This window comes from Eriocheir sinensis, chromosome 29 (genome assembly GCF_024679095.1).
Source record: "Eriocheir sinensis breed Jianghai 21 chromosome 29, ASM2467909v1, whole genome shotgun sequence".
Classification (NCBI taxonomy): domain Eukaryota; kingdom Metazoa; phylum Arthropoda; class Malacostraca; order Decapoda; family Varunidae; genus Eriocheir; species Eriocheir sinensis.
Window position 1 is genome coordinate 5,670,982 of NC_066537.1, and position 18,649 is coordinate 5,689,630.

General features: G+C 42.8%; 2 protein-coding genes across 4 annotated transcripts; both read left to right on the forward strand.

Annotated features, from left to right (window-relative positions):
* LOC127004867 (ribosome maturation protein SBDS-like) lies at window positions 1-5,932 on the forward strand. The gene is made up of 6 exons (XM_050873052.1): window positions 1-258; window positions 1,639-1,756; window positions 2,031-2,133; window positions 2,472-2,611; window positions 3,003-3,134; window positions 4,070-5,932. The coding sequence occupies exons 1-6, from the start codon at window positions 110-112 to the stop codon at window positions 4,199-4,201; spliced, it is 774 nt and encodes a 257-aa protein (XP_050729009.1). The 5' UTR covers window positions 1-109; the 3' UTR covers window positions 4,202-5,932.
* A 1,602-nt stretch (window positions 5,933-7,534) lies between these two features.
* LOC127004868 (receptor expression-enhancing protein 5-like) lies at window positions 7,535-18,208 on the forward strand. 3 transcript variants are annotated; one of them, XM_050873055.1, is made up of 5 exons: window positions 7,535-7,753; window positions 13,033-13,133; window positions 13,692-13,823; window positions 14,436-14,631; window positions 16,469-18,208. In XM_050873055.1, exons 1-4 carry the CDS (start codon window positions 7,627-7,629, stop codon window positions 14,628-14,630), a joined length of 555 nt encoding a protein of 184 aa, XP_050729012.1. In that variant the 5' UTR covers window positions 7,535-7,626; the 3' UTR covers window position 14,631; window positions 16,469-18,208. The 3 variants fall into 3 exon arrangements, with proteins under 3 accessions (XP_050729012.1, XP_050729011.1, XP_050729010.1); XM_050873054.1 differs by lacking the exon at window positions 7,535-7,753 and adding an exon at window positions 12,116-12,348 and having other exon boundaries at window positions 14,436-14,641; XM_050873053.1 differs by lacking the exon at window positions 7,535-7,753 and adding an exon at window positions 12,118-12,348.
* Window positions 18,209-18,649: the final 441 nt, after the last annotated feature.

Genomic DNA, 18,649 nt, shown 5'->3' on the forward strand with positions numbered 1-18,649 from the left:
ACACACGTCTGAGTCATCACGAGGGTGGAGTGGACAGTCACGCCACGCCATAACCTTGTCTATTTGCTGTGTTGCCGTGTGCCATCCCAAGGGCTTGACAGTCACCACCATGAGCAGGAGCGGCGGCGGCGGGAAGATCTTCACGCCCACCAACCAGATCCGCCTGACTAACATTGCCTTGGTCAGGGTCAAGAAGGGCGGGAAGAGGTTCGAGATCGCCTGCTACAAGAACAAAGTGCTCAGCTGGAGGCAAAAAGTGTGAGCATGGGCTTATATGTCGATTTTGTCTTGCTCTGTAGGGTGAGGAAGGGCGGCAAGGTGTGTGTGTGTGTGTGTGTGTGTGTCCAGGGCACTGAGGGTTTGCTATAGGCTGTGTGTGTGTATTTACCTAGGTAGTTGTATTTACCTAGTTGTGATGTAATGCGGGGAAAACCAGAACAATCGATTATCTTAAATGATTCACAGTTAATACCTTAATCATTTAAGATTATCGATTGTTCGGGAAAAGAACTGTGCTCGCGCTGTCCCATCTCCATATTCGCTCTTGTCCAACTTTTCCCTAAAATCATGAATGTTTCTTGCACAAACCACCTCCTGTGTGTGTGTGTGTGTGTGTGTTTCCAAGGCACTGAGGGTTTGCTGTAGGCTGTGTGTGTATGTGTGTGTATATTTACCTATTTGTAGCCTAGCTAAGCTCTGATAGTCCCGTCGCCATATCTACATTCATCCAGCCTTTCCTTCATTTGATGGACACTGCTCGCCTCCACCACTTCTTCCCGCAAGCTGTTACAGGTGTTAATACTTCTATGTGGAAAACTATACTTTTTCAAGTCACTCAAACAGGTTCCTTTATTAAGTTTCGGTAAAGATTCGTATTAGGTCCGTGCCAGTATCTCATAATCTACTTTATGAAACATCACTATCTCTTCATATATCTTTTCTACAAACCTTCAACAGTCATGGAACCACTTTGAAAATCCAATTCAAGGACTTTTCCATGACTTTTCCATGACTGTTGAAGGTTTGTAGAAAAGATATATGAAGAGATACTGATGTTTCATAAGGTAGGTAATGAGATACTGGCACGGACCTAAAACGAATCTTAACCTAAGTTTCTTTCCATGTCCTCTCAGCCCCCGCATTCTCACAGTAGAGAAGAGATCATCTCTATCCACCTCATCAAATTTATTTACTAACTTGTACAGCGTGACCAGATCTCCTCTCTCCCTTCTTTGTTCAAATGTTGTCAAGTCCATCTCCTACAATCTGTCTTCATATGTCATATTTGAGAGTTCTGGGACCATTTTAGTATCAATTCTCTGTATTCTTTCCAACTTTCTGATATCCTTCTTTTTGTGAGGCGACCACACAACAGCAGCATATTCAAGTTTTGGTCTTATCAGTGTTGTTATAATTTTCTTCATCATTTCCTTGTCAATATAATGGAATGATATGGAATGAGTGTGTGTGTGTGTGTTTCCAAGGCACTGAGGGTTTGCTGTAGGCTGTGTGTGTGTTTCCAAGGCACTGAGGGTTTTCTGGGGGCAGTGTCATGTCATGTGTGTGTGTAGCCAAGGCACTTAGAGTTTCCATGGTAGTATTAGCGAGCAGTGTGATATGGCTTGCTATTATTTGCAGGGAGAAGGACTTGGATGAGGTGCTGCAGAGCGAGATAGTGTTCACCAATGTGTCCAAGGGCCAGGTGGCTAAGAAGGAGGAGCTGCTCAAAGCCTTCAAGACAGACGACCAGCGCGCGGTGAGTCTGTGAATGCTACTGTCAGACGCTCCTGGCCCTCACATTAACTATTTCCAAAGGCCATAAAACTACCCCTGAAAATGCCCCAGTCTCCCATGAAAGTCTTGTCAATGATACACTTCCAATACTTTCTGTCCCTTGCCTCAGTCTCTCCAATGCTCAATGGTGCCAAGCCCTCCTCAACACACTGCCACCATGTCTCCCTTGGCCGGCCTGGTGATAGTATATATATAGTAATAGTAGCCTTGAGAGTGACAGATTTTGGTGTTTACAGATATGCCTGGAGATCTTGGAGAAGGGAGAGCTGCAGGTGTCGGACAAGGAGCGCCATGCAAACCAGGAGGCCTCGGTGAAAGAGATCGCCTCCATTGTGTCAGGTGAGAGAGAGAGAGTAGGTTTGTGCTTTAATGAATAATATAAGATTAACTATGTCATTCTTGTAACTAAATTTAAATGATAGTATTCAATGCCCTGACAGGAATAGCTTAATTATGATGTTGCCTTCTCCTCCTCTTCCTCCTCCTCCTCCTCTTAATCTTCCTTCTCTTGTTTCTTATCTTTATCATTCTTGTTCTACTTCTTCACGTCTTCCTACTGCTTTATTTCTTCCTTGTGTTCCTCTTCCACTACTTTACCTCCCTTCCTTCCATCCTTCCATTCCTTCCCTATATCTCTTCCCTCCTTCCCTCCCTTTATACTTTCCTCTCTCCTCCAGACAAGTGCATCAACCCTGAGACCAAGACGCCCTACACTGTGTCCATGATAGAGAGTGCCATGAAAGACATCCACTTCTCGCTCAACCCCAAACGCAACAACAAGCAACAGGCGCTGGACGTCATCAAACAGCTGACCACGGTGCTTAGCTGTGTGTGTGTGTGTGTGTATGTGTGTGTGTGTGTGTGTGTAAGTCTTCATTCGTGGTTCACTTTGTCTTCTTTTCTCCTTCTTGTGTGTGTGTGTGTTTGTGTGTGTGTGTTCATTAGTTGAATATTCTTATCTGAAAGGCCATTTTTTGTACTTTTTTGTCAAGTTTAATGGATTTACTTTCACAGGCATACTTGTTTCCCATAGGCCTCTTATAGCATATCATAGGCACTTCATTGTTCCACTCATCCACCATATAATCTGACTCTCACTTATTCCCTTCCTGGATCAAAATTTATCCGAGTATATATGAACCTTAACATTACCTTTATAAATTATTATAGCCCTCAGTCATCCCTAATTCTCCTTCTCAATCTTTCAGGTCATCCCCATCCAGCGCGCTCAGATGAAGGTCAGGGTTATCCTCCCGGCCAAAGAGGCAAAGAAGATTAAAGAAAAAGTGATACAGTACATCACGGTGGAGTCAGAGGCCTTTGAACCCGACCTTAACATGGTGAGTGTGTGTGTGTGTGTGTGTGTGTGTGTGTATATCTATCTAGTTGTGTTTAGAAAGTTAGGATATACAGGAAGGGAGCTACACTTGTAAGGTCTATGTGTGTGTGTGTGTGTGTGTGTGTGTGTATCTGGTGGTGCTTAGCAAGTTGGAATATACAGGATGGGTTCTACATGCATAAGGTCCTGTGTGTGTGTGTGTGTGTGTGTGTGTGTGTATGGACATAGTTGTAATATTCAGGATTTGAGTAGTTTGTCTTGTTATATTCCCATGTCTACTTTTGTCCTTTGCATTCATGGCTGTCCTTTGCTCTAATTGTATCAACATCTAGACTATTTCAAGTATCAAGGTCTTTGGCACATGTTGTCCCCACTGCACATGGATTGTTAGCAGCCATTCATAGTCTCATTCACAATATCAAAACTTTCTGCTCCATACTTGACACGCTTTTAACCTGTCCGTTGTGATTGGCTCGGATTTCACCTTCACTGGTAGCCTGGTAACATATAGTCCTAGATCTTTCTCTGCCTCTGTGATGGATAGTGGAGTGTTTCCCATGTGGTATTGGTGTGCTGGATATCCCCTTCCACTTTTTTTTTTTTTTTTTTTTTTTTTTTTTTTTTCGCCTATAGTGCCGGTAGGCTTGCCTGAGGGGCCTGGATGGTGTTCGGCCCCAGCCCGTCATGGCGCAGGCAAGTGTTTATAGTGGCGCCATCTTGTGCAGGACTTTACTACATTTTTCTTCATTGAATTGTAGCAGCCACTTTTTGTTCCATTCCTGTAGCTTGGTGAGGTCTTCTTGTAGGAAATCTGCAGTCAAGTGGTGGAAGTATGAAACCACATATACTGTAACCAAGCCTTTGAGGGATGACTGTAGCTCTCAGCAGGAGGAAAACACAGCTGTCTTGCCTCTCTCACTTTACCATGTCTTGCAGGTTGGCCTCATCGACCCTGGCTACTTCCGTGTCTTGGAGGAGGCCATTGTCGGCCCCACCAAAGGCCGAGGCTCAGTCGAGGTGTTGAGCCTCAAGGAGATGACGGACACTGGCGATTCAGCACTCACCTAACACTCCAGTGACCCCAGACAGCACCAGCAGCTCACAAAAGGCACTCAACTACCCAAGGAAATTACTTGAGGCCATCCACACATCTTCGAGAAGGGGTCACCAACCAGACAGTCGCCCTACATATATATAGCTCCAGAGAACCATGTATTTACACCCTACCTTCCCCAGTTCTATATTCATCTAACTGTCACAAGTTTGCTCATCACATAATCTTGCTTTGTGTTCAGGGTTCTCACTGTTAATAATAAATAGCATGTTAGTTAGTTAGAGGTGTGTTCTCTCGGCATGGGTGGTGGACTGCTGCTGGGTATTTCTGTCTCACTATATTGTAACCTGCACAGAGAGGCAGGAAATGGTCAAAGGTGTTTGGTACATAGTATTAATATTATCACACAAAGGACAGTTATTGTTGCCTCCAGATCAGGTTCAGTGTGCTTATCCTTGCCCTTAGCACCAGCACTGATTCTTCACTGTTTTCATACTTACTCAACTTATTCTTTATTAAATTGCCTGCCTATGGAGAGTATTAATATCAAAGGTCAGTTAGTGTTTCCTCCAGATCAGGTTCAGTGTGCTTATCCTTGCCCTTAGCACCAGCACTGATTCTTCACTGTTTTCATACTTATTCAACTTATTCTTTATTAAATTGCCTGCCTGTGGAGAGTATTAGGGTCGCATTATAAGACATTTCGTCGTCCAAAACCACATATTTGACAAGGCTTTCGTAGGAGTTTTAAGCATTTCCAGTAGTAGTTTTATGGCCCTGGTGGTAGTTTGACCCTTCCTCTGTACCATGAACCTGAAGAATCACTCTTTATAACCCGCCTGACCCCCTCTTTGACCTTTAGAAATAACTGATGTGAGAAGCCAAAGTGTCTTATAATACCAGTCTTAATATCAAAGGTCAGTTAGTGTTTCCTCCAGATCAGGTTCAGTGTTCTTGCCCTTAACACCAGTATAGATTCTTCACTTTTCATACTAACTTAACTTTACATTGTCTGCCTATGGGGATTACTTTTGTTTTCCATTTAAGTCCTCCATTATTGTGTGTGTCAGAGCTTTCATTGATGTGGGAGTGCTATGTTGAGGCCATTTAGGTATTTCTGTAATGTTTATCCTTGGTTTTCAAAGCTGGCTGCTATTATTCAATTTTTATCCTTGGCATGGTTAGCAATGGGAGGACTCTTGACATTGAGTATAAGGATGATGCCCCTGGCTCTATTGATGTACGGGCTGTTTCTGTCACCAGGACCCTACTACTACTACTAATACTAATACTACTAATACTGTTACTACTACTACTATTACTACTACTACTATTACTCCTTTTGGCCTGTGACTGAAATGGAGAGCAAAGAGTGCATTTTTTATTATTATTTTTTTTTTTATAATCTTTCAACCATGTATTAATCTTAAGCTGCTTCTAGATGTTTTAGGAAGAGAAAGGTTATCAGCAAAAAGAGAATTATATATTATTTCTCCGCTGCATCCTTGGCATAGCCCATTACATATTGCAAGGTTTACAAATTTAAAAAGTGTTGGGGTATAATTGGTGTATAAAGGGGCTATGAGATCTATTATTTTGAGCCATATACTGTGTGTGTGTGTGTGTGTGTGTGTGTGTGTGTGTGTGTGTGTGTGTGTGTGTGTGTGTGTGTGTGTGTGTGTGTCAGATTGTTGAGCATTCTAAATTTTGTAACGTTAAATAAATAAAAAATCAATTGAACCAAATCACTCTTTCATATAATGTGCCTCAGGAAAAGGACAGTTTGTGTGTAAAAAATGGGTAACCAGGTGTTGGGCAGGGTTCATTGTGTCCTTGTAACAGGTGTTGGGCAGGGGTCATTGTGTCCTTGTAACAGGTGTTGGGCAGGGGTCATTGTGTCCTTGTAACAGGTGTTGGGCAGGGGTCATTGTGTCCTTGTAACAGGTGTTGGGCAGGGATCATTGTGTCCTTGTAACAGGTGTTGGGCAGGGGTCATTGTGTCCTTGTAACAGGTGTTGGGCAGGGGTCATTGTGTCCTTGTAACAGGTGTTGGGCAGGGGTCATTGTGTCCTTGTAACAGGTGTTGGGCAGGGGTCATTGTGTCCTTGTAACAGGTGTTGGGCAGGGGTCATTGTGTCCTTGTAACAGGTGTTGGGCAGGGATCATTGTGTCCTTGTAACAGGTGTTGGGCAGGGGTCATTGTGTCCTTGTAACCAGGTGTTGGGCAGGGGTCATTGTGTCCTTGTAACAGGTGTTGGGCAGGGGTCATTGTGTCCTTGTAACAGGTGTTGGGCAGGGGTCATTGTGTCCTTGTAACAGGTGTTGGGCAGGGGTCATTGTGTCCTTGTAACAGGTGTTGGGCAGGGGTCATTGTGTCCTTGTAACAGGTGTTGGGCAGGGGTCATTGTGTCCTTGTAACAGGTGTTGGGCAGGGGTCATTGTGTCCTTGTAACAGGTGTTGGGCAGGGGTCATTGTGTCCTTGTAACAGGTGTTGGGCTGTTTTCTTGCCTCTCCATGATCTCCTTCCTGGCACTAATTAACACTATATAATGTTCTCCGTTAACATGTCTTGAAAAGGGCGGGTACTACTTCTGGCAAGGTACGATAATTATAAGACTATCGACCTTTCCCACAAGCACACGCAAGAGAAAAACAAACTATTGCATACAGAGATACATTATAAATCGCCCAATTATTGCATTTAGAGGTAATTCTTTGGTATGATAAGACAGCAGCTGACTCGAGGGCGTTACCATATTACTCGACACATTATTTTTGCCGATTTCTGACTAAAAAGCCGTCGCTCCCACATATATAACAATATCCATTTCTAGTTATTGTTAAAACCGTTAATTATTGGTGTTTTAGTAATAGTTAATAAGGGTCAGAAAACGGAAAAATACAGTGAGTTGAACAGCAGCTGACACCCAGCATTACCGGCGCTCGAATTTAGCACATAGTATTTTACGGTTTTTGACCCATGTGTATATAACTAAAACATCGGTACTTCACGGTTTTATCACTAACTTCAACTGGATATCATTACTGGTGCGGCTAGGAGAGTTTTTTGGGCCTTAAACTGATAAATGAATGCTCCGAAACTAGAGATAAAATAAAGGACCGGCCAACGATGCCAGATTGTCGTACTCAGCCCCTTATGTTCGCCAATTTCCGACCCAAAAACTGTCTCCTCGCCCCTAATAACTGCCTTTATATATAGTTATCGTTAAAATGGTTAATTAATTATGTTTCTTGGCAATAGTTAGGCGTCAGAAACCGGTAAATACGATGCTCTGAGTACGATAATCTGGGACCCTTGCTGGCACCTCCTTTCAGTCAGTCGTCAGCTCCTCAGTGAAGGCCGCGGCGGCGTGGTGACAGGACAGGAAGTACCTCAGCAGCCCTTATCTCCTCCACTCTCACCCACCCACCGGCGAAATGGCTGCCAGCTTCGAGTTTTACAAGGACCAGGCGGTGAAAATGCTCTACGAGAAAAACAAATTCACGGACGTACTGGCTCGGATGGAGGCCAAGACCCAAGTGAAGAGGGAGTACCTGGCCCTGGGTGAGTCTACAATTACGTCTGTCAGGGTTATTAACTTATTTTTATTGATGTTTTTAGGTTGTTATTGATGTTATTTGGTTATTATTACGGTTATTATCATTTCCAAATTCAGGTTAACGTGTGAAAGTGAATATCTGTCCCTGGGTGAGTCTACAATTACGTCTGTCAGGGTTATTAACTTATTAGTATTGATGTTACTAGGTTGTCATTGATGTTATTTGGTTATTATTGCTGTTATTATCATTGCCAAATTCAGGTTAACGTGTGAGAGTGAATATCTGTCCCTGGGTGAGTCATGGGCGGGTCTGTACAAATACGTCTGTCAGGGTTATTAGTATTGATGTTACTCGGTTGTCATTGATGTTATTTGGTTATTATTGCAGTTATTATCATTGCCAAATTCAGGTTAACGTGTGAGAGTGAATATCTGTCCCTGGGTGAGTCATGGGCGGGTCTGTACAAATACGTCTGTCAGGGTTATTAGTATTGATGTTACTAGGTTGTCATTGATGTTATTTTGTTATTATTGCTGTTATTATCATTGCCAAATTCAGGTTAATGTGTGAATGAATATCTGGCCCAGGGTGAGTCATGAGTGAGGTGACTCAAATACATCTGTTAGAATCATTATTATTGATGTTATTAGGGTTTTGTCATATTTGTTTATTATTTATGTTATTATTATCATTGCCAAACTCAGGTTAACGTGTGAGTGAATATCTGGCCCAGGGTGAGTCATGGGCGAGGTGACTCAAATACATCTGTTAGAATCATTATTATTGATGTTATTAGGTTGTTATTTATGTTGTTACCACTGCCAGCTTCATTTTTCCATGATTATAGCTTCTGGTTAACTTGTGAGGGTGAATAATTAGTGAATGTCTTGTTCTGGGTGAGTTGTGGTGAGTCGATCATTTCTGTACTACATCACAATAAGGGATACACACACACACACACACACACACACACACACACATTTCCACATATGGTATTTAATCAGTAATGGCTGTCAGGTGTGTGTGTGTGTGTGTGTGTGTGTGTGTGTGTGTGTGTGTGTGTGTGACTCACCAAAATAAATCAATATTTGACTGATACTTCACTCATCATAGAAATAAAATTTGCTCAACCACATTGTCATTTCTGTTATTATTATTATTATTATTATTATTATTATTATTATTATTATTATTATTATTATTATTATTATTATTACTATTGTTATTACTTCCACAGTGGGCCTTGTCAGAAAGTCATACTGCACACAAAGAACTCATTGGAAAGACCCCAAATTAAAACAAATTAATCACATTATTCAAGGGTTGGGCAGAGAGTGGCTGACTGATGCATGTAATGTTATCACGGAACAACTTGAACCTGAGAGTCTATCATGTGTGAGGGTTGGGAAGGTGCCAAACTACACTGTTAGGTGCCAGGGCCATCCTTTCAACCAGGGGGACTGACACACACACACAGACACACACACACACACACACCAGTTACTCACTAGTGATTACTCATCTGATTGGTCTTGTCCGCCCATGGCAATATGAGTCTGATAGAGAATCTCGTCAAATATTTACATGTGAGAAATACAACACCCTGAATCTGTTGACATCTGCCTGCCAACACTATAAGAGAAGTTACAGTGAAGTATTATACTATTCCCAATATGTTGAGGCCGGTCTGGAGGGGCACCGAAAGGGAATTTCCCTGATGCTGCGTTGCCAGATGTACCAGCAACAATTAAAGGCTTAGCAAGGAAGTGAGATTTATTTTTCTCTCGCTCTTGTAAAATCACTTAGGTTTAAGGACAGACCACCTAGTCTGGACCATGGGGTGTGGTCTGATTTTCTATGTAATTCTCTTTCTCTCTCTCTCTCTCTCTCTCTCTCTCTCTCTCTCTCTCTCTCTCTCTCTCTCTCTCTCTCTCTCTGTGTGTGTGTGTGTGTGTGTGTGTGTGCCCTGCCAGACTGGCCTCAACATATTGGGAATAGTATAGGTGTGGACCAGAAAGCAGAAGATTTTCATTGAAGTATAATGTCCATTGCTTATTCACTTTTCTTTTGAGGTAGGCAGAGCAATGCTGAATAAGGAAATGGCTGGAAAATATGCTATTCCTTAAAAAATTAGAAGCTGAAGGCTAAATACCACTTCAGTTTGCATTATTATTATTATCATTGAGATATATGAAAGGTTGTCAATAGAAATTAAAAAAAGCTGATATATGGCCAAAGAGAGTCACCTCGATGAGAAGTCTTGGGTGTGATACTCTTGCTGCTCAATGCTTAGAGGAGTGTAAGTTACAGGAAGGAAGAAATGTACAGAAGTTAGTCATATTTGTATAAGTATAAGCTGCTGGGAAACTGTCTGTACCCTTTGCACAGGAACAAAGTACTCCACTTGATAAGAGGCTCAGATAAGATTATGGAATGTCTTCATCATCATCGATCAGCCCAGCCTGATAGTGTTCCTCACGGCAAAGGTTAGCCATCCTTCCTTCCCTATCATCATCACTGTCAGCCATTATTAGTCCACTGCAGAAAAGGCCTTTCCCAATGCTTCTCACCTCTATCTGGTGCTACTGGAGACACAAGTTTTATTTATACAGGAGACATAGTTTGAGCAAGGTCGGCCGCGGTGTCTCCGAGTGGTGCCAAGAAAGACCTCATGAGTGTACTGTGGCCAGTGCCAAGATGACTAGATTGGTAACAGTAGTGCACCACACCACTGCTGGGGGTAGTATGCACACAGCTCACTGCCAAGGTTATATATAGTAGCTATATATATCACTTTCTTTTTGAAGCACTAATAAGAAAACAAGTAAGGAGAACAAAATGATAATATATAATAAAATGAATGATGATATAAGTGATAATAGACTGTGCTGTTACTTTCTTACATGAGAGAGGAGGAGGAGGAAGAAGGTGAGGTAACCCTTGGCACTTGGAAACTGATTAACTGTCTCAGGGCCTTATCTCAACCTCTGTGTGTGTGTGTGTGTGTGTGTGTGTGTGTGTTTCATTGCCACCACTGATATCATGACCAAGTTATCTGTTCTTATTTCCTCTCACAGATTTTCTCTCTCTTTCTTTCCTCCTTGAACTGTGGCCCCAAGTACCTCAGGAGAACTGTTGATAGCATGCCACATTATACTAATTAAAGGGTCGTCTTGGGGTCTGATTGGGCATGTGAGATAAGGGTTAAGTGGGGCAGAGGAATGGAATAATGTTTAAACCATCAGGATAAAGGCCTTTTCCTGTCTATGTTTGGTGTTAGTGTACTCCATCCTGCTCTGACAATGGTTCTAATTTCATATAGTATATGCCTGGTTCTCTGTCTGGTGTTAGTGTACTCCATCCTACTCTGACAATGGTTCTAATTTCATATATACACCTGGTTCTTTGTCTGGTGTTAGTGTACTCCTTCCTGCTCTGACAATGGTTCTAATTTCATATAGTATATACCTGGTTCTGTCTGGTGTTAGTGTACTCCATCCTGCTCTGACAGTGGTTCTAATTTCATCTCTCCACCTGGTTCCATGTCTAATATTAGTGTAGTTATTCCATCCGGCTCTGGCAATGTTTCTAAGCTCACCTCTTCACCTGGTTCTCTGTCTCATGTTGTCGTACTTTATCCTGCGCTGGTTAAGGTTCTAATTTAATCTCTGCACCTGGTTCTCTGCCGTAACTTCTACAATTCCTGGGTTGCCACTCAGTCTTTTTGGTTGTCCATCTGTTGGCAGTTGTAACATGATGAAAGAGTGAAGATATTGATACATTTTTGGCCAGTGACAATGCCTAACCCTTCCCAGCCTAACCTCTTGTGTTGAGTGTATGAACATGGTCTTAGATGTCATAAAATATTGAGATGCCGAGACTTGAAGGGCTAAGGAAGCAGTTTCTTAAGTGATACCAGATTTTTTCATTCCTGAGACAGACTTCAACACAACAAAACTGTATTAAGAAATGCTTGTAAATGCTATACTGTATGTATATACGAGACAGAGGAAGGTGCCCAAAAATCAGTAGTCAAATCTAAAACTTATATAAGCCTTAGGAAGGAATAAAGTAGAGGAACGGCTGTTGTGAAGCTAATGAGGGAGAGGGGATGAAAAAGAAAGGAAGATGCTGGTTAACTTGCATTAGGGAGTTGAGTAGCACAGAGATAAACTTAAGTAGACAGTCCAGTGGGAAAATGTAATTGGTGTAGATAAATAATGATGTAATCAGCCTTGTATTTGGAGTGTAGAAGATGGCGACGTGATGCGTTGGGCCTCTGGGAACAGCATGCATCTACTGTTATCACAAACGCCCCTCAAAAGCCGCCTTATCTCTGCCCTTGATTGGCGTTCAACTGCGATAGGCGGGCATACCCAGTGGTGGCAAGCCCTCCCTCCCAAGGCACAGTGCTCCCGTCTGCTCCCAACAAACCATACACTCTAGCCATGGCCAAGGACTTTAAGGAGAAGCCCCGTGAGGAGAAGGATGAGGTGTTTGGCCTGCCCGAGCTTATTAAGTGGATGAGCCAGGACTGGGCAAAAGACCCCAGGCTCGCCCCATTAATGGAGGAGAAGTACCAGCCGTTATATAAGTATGGTGAGCTGCAGCCACTATAGGGTCAAGAGTAGTGCAAAAGTTTAGTGGGCGAATGTACTATGACCTCAAAGAAGAAGAAAACGGCAGCAGTAGGAATGTATATTGTAATTTAAACTAACCACTACCACCACCACCATTGCTGTCTGACCATCCATCTCTCTAATAAGACCGACATCAACATCAACAATAGCAATAATGGTGGTCCTTAACCTGTCCGCTGCAATTGACACAGATTTGGCCTTCACTGGTAGCCTGGCAACATGTAGTCCCAGGTCTTTCTCTGCCTCTGTGGTGGATAGTGGAGTGTTTCCCATGTGGTATTGGTGTGCTGGATAACCATTCACTGGTAGCTTGGCAACATACACTCCCAGGTCTTTCTCTGCCTCTGTGGTGGATAGTGGAGTGTTTCCCATGTGGTATTGGTGTGCTGGATATCCCCTCCCAAGGTGCAGGACTTCACATTTTTCTTCATTGAATTGTAGCAGCCACTTTTTGTTCCACTCCTGTAGCTTGGTAATGTCGTCTGGTAGGAAATCCACAGTCAAAAGGTTAATAGGGAATACAGTATGCAGTCAGTGTAGATTTTTGTGGTAGTTTTTGCCGTATAAAAAAAAATAAAATAAATAAAATACACAATAATTCACCCATTCCCTCAGGTGACTAATGTATTGGTGGTGTCAACAGGTGGTGTCGTGCTGCTGAGTCTCTACCTGGTGTTCGGCTACGGTGCTCAGCTCCTCTGCAACATCATTGGCTTCGTCTACCCCTCCTACTGCAGCATCAAGGTAGTGATTTTGCCCAGTTCATATTCATTCATAAGGAGACTGCAGTAGAGCGTTTGGCCCCTCTCGTAGTCTCCTCTCATAGCTATGTTTCAGGCATTGATTTCTGCGACGCTACAAAAGTTTCTCTTGTGGTTAATCTGCTGTAAGAGTTCTTTCCTCCCTACTCTGTACATTTCTTTCGCTCTGTTTTGCACATGAATTTCAGTGATGTTAAATTACCGTCTTGTGACCACCCTGCCCTAAGAGTTCTTTCCTCCCTACTCTGTACATTTCTATAGCGCTGTTTTGCACATGAAGTTCAGCGATGTTAAAATACTGTCTTATGACCACCCTGCCCTAAGAGTTCTTCCCTCCCTACTTTGTACATTTCTATAGCGCTGTTTTGCACATGAAGTTCAGCGATGTTAAAATACTGTCTTATGACCACCCTGCCCTAAGAGTTCTTCCCTCCCTACTTTGTTCATTTCTATAGCGCTGTTTTGCACATGAATTTCAGCGATGTTAAAATACTTTCTTATGTTCACCCTGCCCTAAGAGTTCCCTCCCTACACCAAACAGGCACTAGAGTCGGCCAAGAAGGAGGACGACACTCGCTGGCTCACCTACTGGGTTGTGTTTGCACTCTTCTCAGTCACAGAATTCTTCTCAGACATCCTTCTCTCTTGGTTCCCCCTGTACTGGCTGGCAAAGGTGAGAGAGAGAGATAGAATGAATGCTTGATAGGATTATAAAAAAAAGAGAGAAAAGAGGAGAGGGAGAAGAGAAGGGACATTAATCCTTAGTGAGTTCTTTTTTTCTTTCTTTTCTTTATTTCTTTATTGTTTATGCCCTTAACCCGGTAGCAGTGGCGGGCCAAATTTGTGGCTTTACCGTGTAGCAGCGACGGGCCAAATTTTTGCCATGATATAAACCCCAAAAAATAGATGATGCATAAACTGATCACAAATGCGTTGATATATATCATGAACTGGATTGCGTGAATGATGATTTTTTCAAAATTTTCTCGCTTAGAGGGAAGGGCCTTTAAGAAACATGATCCCTGCAGCTACTACCGGGTTAAGCTGGTTCCTTCACCCGAGAAAGAAGAAAGATTGTGTGTGTGAGAGAGAGACAGAGACGAGTTTTTATTTATTTTTTATAGCAGAGGAGTCAGTTCAAGGGCATAAAAAAAAGGTAACAAATGTGAAAAAAAGCCCGCTACTCAATTGTGAGCTTTCCAACAGCCCCAAAACCTGTGATGTGAGATCGGCATCAGTCCTCCCCCCCCTTTCCACCCCTTTCTATCCCTCCCTCTCTCCGCAGTGTCTGTTCCTGGTGTGGTGCTTCATGCCGGTGACCTGGAATGGCTCCGACGTGATCTACACCCGCATCATCCGGCCATTCTTCATCCGCCACCAGACCAGCATCGACTCCACCATGTCCAAGGTCTCGGAGAAGCTTGACAAGTTCGCTGGGGAGGCTACCAAGGTGGCCGCTGAGGCTGTCAAGTCTGATTAAGGTATGCTTGGGTAGGTACTAGGCACACACAGCAGGGGGGGCGGAAGCGTGCATGAGTGTGACTGAGGTTTGGTGTTTTGGATGAGACTGGGAGCTGGAGATTGCCTTGGACTTGAGATGTGTGCGAGGTAATTTTCAAGGTGTGGGAGTATGTGTGTCTAGTGAAGTCTCAACATCACTCAGGCACAAGTATTACCAATGATGTGTTGCAATAAGGGAAAAAAAAGTAAAGTGAAGTCAGTTTGATCTCATTACCGTGTTGCCCAACTCAGGAGCACTTGTACAGTCGCGCTACGAAGTGTTGACACAGTTTTCATAATCTTTCGGACATGGAGCGTAGGCTGGCGACATCTGGCAACTACCTTCGGGGAAACATTCTCTACCGACTTTTATAAAACTACTTAATTTTAAAGTCTAGTTTTGCACACACTTAATAAATATCAGTGATTCCCTTAAATACAATGAAAACTTAACAGTGTACTCTGTGTGAATGTGGCGAAGAGAAATGTATTGGAATGATAGGCTATGTAGCCACATTCATTTACAGAGTCTCCGGGGCTGAGTAGGGGTCACTTCACTATTCACACCTACAAGTTATAAATAATATTATTTTGATCAGATGTATATAATTAACTCGACAGTGGTAAATGGAAGAAAGTGGTTGGCTAGCAGTGCAGCGCTGACCAAGTGTCGTCTGTCCTCTACCAAGGCAATAGGCTATATTGCGTTGTCTGTCGTGTGTCTCGTACAACTTTGAATTATGTGTCTGACCACTTGTCGATATATCTCTTTGGATTTTACTGTTAATTATAAATATTGACAATCGATTTTGTGATTTTTTTTATTCAGAATCTCGCTGATTTCACACGCACAAGATTTATATAGTCATGCGTGAATGTCGTTCCCGATGATGTCATCATCAAATGCGAGTTCATTATGTAGTATTTATTTTGCATTTCATCAAATGAAATGCAGGTAATTATTTTTTCCTATTATTTTTTAATATATAGGGTTTATCACTACATTGAAAGAAAGAGCAATATATTTTAATGTCTTGAACGAAAACTGTATCAAAATGTTTCGGGGAAAAAAAAATAGTAATGTGAGGTCAGTCTGATCTCACTACTATATTGCCCAGCTCAGGAACACTTGTACGTCCTTGAGCAGGTGGCTGTGATACCCTGCTGTTCTCTGCCTTGCTCAATCGATGCCTATGCTCAGCTTTAACCATCAGGAGGCAGGACTTGTGTCGCCCTAACTGTGAAAGTCCCACACTTCTGTCTAACTCCGTTCTAAAAATGTAAATAAAAAGCCTAAACTAACCACATAACTGTAAATAAATACTAATGCGATGTTTAAACAACTTGGTGTTTGCCTTTACCTCGCTCATGGCAGGTTATGTTGCTATTCTTTGGACAAGCCATTCACCCAAACCCCATTTTGCAGGCAGAAGGAGGGAGGGGGAGCAGTGACATCTGTTTTTAGCTCTCCTTTTGACGAAGTGGACATTATGTAGAGTGCAAATCTCCCTTTTCATAGACTCCCTTCTTACAATACTCATACCACCTGACTCCTTCAAGCTGTCCTCATTCCTGCCCATCTGAAGCCTCCAGTTGTCCCTGTTCATGCACTCCATTGTTTCCTTCCACAGCGCCCTCCCTCCCGCCACCATGTGTTCCTCCACTCAATGCATTACACCTTTACCAGCCTTGTTAACTTATAGCCACTATACTAGGCAGTGAGAGGAATGTGGTATTACTAATCTTGTGGATGTTGGACTTGTAATGCATAACTTACAAAGGGATGCCACTACTAACTGTTGCCTGTGGGTATTGCAGAGCTGCCAGAGGGAGGGACTGTGTTGCTGGCATCGCTTGCTTTCACTCACACAAACAACAGCCAGCCAGACAGCAAGACAGCCGGCCAGCCAAGCAGCCAGTCAGCCAGCCAGTGTGTACTGTGCTTGTAAGAAGTTTATGGTAGTTAATAATTATGATAATCAAATGAGGGATGTATTCTTGCTGCCACCACTCATGTGTACATAGAAATCAAGCTACCACACACACCTGTACACACACACACACACACACACACACACACACACACACACACACACACACACTCAGTAATCCTCTGCTTTTTGTTACAATCTTACTCTGTCTCAGACTTATAAAAGACACAAATGCCAATCTATCGAGCTTGTATCCCTGTAGTGTGGCCCTCCACCGGTAATGAGCACAGCTTGCTTGCCTGCTCTGTGACTCAGTGTTAGAGGAAATACCCTTTGGCTAGAAGCTGCAGCCTTACATTATTAGTAGATATTTAATGATGTGATGATTCAGTCTTGTTCAACATTTGTCTTCTCTTATTCGGAGATGCTGCTTATCCTCGCCTCAAAGTTGTCTCTCCCAAGGTAATGACATGTTGTGGAGAAGTAAATTTAACTGCCTGTAAAGCCTGGAGGGGCAGCACCAAGGTACAATGAAAGTACCGACAGCAGCTGTGATAATACTTTTTTTGTCATGTACCAAATTGGTACTGTTGGTACATCATTAACTATGCTTTGTACCAGTACCAGTACATTTTGTTTATCTTTTCACTCATCATGTGATAAAAAACTTTTGAAGGCAACATATGTTCAGTATGGTGGTATCTTTTTAAATTTGGATCATGTCAACAGACACCTATAGAGTGCACCCAACACCTCGCTGTATTTTGCTGTTTGGTGCCAGAAAGTTAGCACGGCGGCCATGATGCTGCGCCCCATTCAGCTCAAACTGACACTTGAACTCCTCACTCCCACCCAGATTCCTGACACCACCCTTTGATACAGCTTTTGGCAGGTGCTGGTACCAGTAGTGGCAGTACTTTTTGAGTACTGGGTGTCCACCTCTGCTGAAGAGTATATCCATGTAAAAGTTACTTAGCTTTAAAAAGACTGCATGAACAATTGACTTCTACATGAGTGTCCACTGAAATTGATGGAATATGTGTACCAGTGTTTAAATTCCTTCCTTAGCTAAACTATTCCATAAGGGATAAAAGGTTTTGTGCTATGAGTTAAATATTGAACATGTCAGAAAAATTCACTCCTAATGCTGCCAGTTAGAGCACAAAGAGTTGCCAGTTCAGTAGATTGGTAAAGTAGTTAGTCTAGTCACATTGAAAGCTACTCTGCTCCTTCCTACACCACCCCCTTGCTCTCTTAGAGGCTTGATTTTCAGTAACTCATCAGCCTTGGGCCTCTGTGCCTCCAGTGTTTGTATATCAAGGGCCGAGGTCAGCTTTTTCCTTCCTCAGTCTGATCTTTAGCCCACCAACGCCTCATTACCTTGTAAAGGCATTATTGAGTTAAGTCCTTAGTGTTGGGCCTTTGTGCCTCCAGTGTTTGTATATCAAGGACGGAGGAGCTGCTTGAGTCACAGAGTCCAGTGTATCATCGCTACCTTTGTGTGTTACTCACTTTGCTGTGCTGCTCTCGAGGCGTCGCAGTGTCTTCCGCCACTGCCGACCAAGACAAGACAACGCCCTCTTTTTCACATCCTTTTTATGGGATAAATAAACTTTTTCAGGAAGAATTTGCAGTTTTATTCACCTGACTACATAAACAAATCGAGTCTCCCCTGATACATAGTTAACATTCATGTTTATCTGCCTGTCTCCTTGTTTGTCTTTTCTCTCTTTCTCTCTCTCCCCCCCTTATGCAAGAGTTAACCAGCATCTTCACTCTCATCCCTGTGCTGTCCACTTCCCTTTTGCAAGAGTTCACCAGCATCTTCACTCTTTCATCCCTATGTTGTCCAAATCCTGATGCAAGAATTAACCAGCATCTTCACTCTTCCATCCCTGTGCTGTCCAAATCCCTTTTGCAAGAATTAACCAGCATCTTCACTTTCATCCCTGTGCTGTCCAAATCCCTTATGCGAGAGTTAACCAGCATGTTCACTCTTTCATCTGTGCTGTCTAAATCCCTTATGCAAGAGTTAAACAGCATCTTCACTCTTTCATCCCTGTGTTGT

Coding starts and splice junctions, on each gene's coding strand:
- LOC127004867 (XM_050873052.1), top strand. CDS start 110: ATGAGCAGGAGCGGCGGCGGCGGGAAGATCTTCACGCCCACCAACCAG. Junction 1,757..2,030: donor AGACAGACGACCAGCGCGCG/GTGAGTCTGTGA, acceptor TGGTGTTTACAG/ATATGCCTGGAGATCTTGGA. Junction 2,612..3,002: donor TCATCAAACAGCTGACCACG/GTGCTTAGCTGT, acceptor TCAATCTTTCAG/GTCATCCCCATCCAGCGCGC.
- LOC127004868 (XM_050873054.1), top strand. CDS start 12,198: ATGGCCAAGGACTTTAAGGAGAAGCCCCGTGAGGAGAAGGATGAGGTG. Junction 13,134..13,691: donor CCTCCTACTGCAGCATCAAG/GTAGTGATTTTG, acceptor TACACCAAACAG/GCACTAGAGTCGGCCAAGAA. Junction 13,824..14,435: donor CCCTGTACTGGCTGGCAAAG/GTGAGAGAGAGA, acceptor CTCTCTCCGCAG/TGTCTGTTCCTGGTGTGGTG.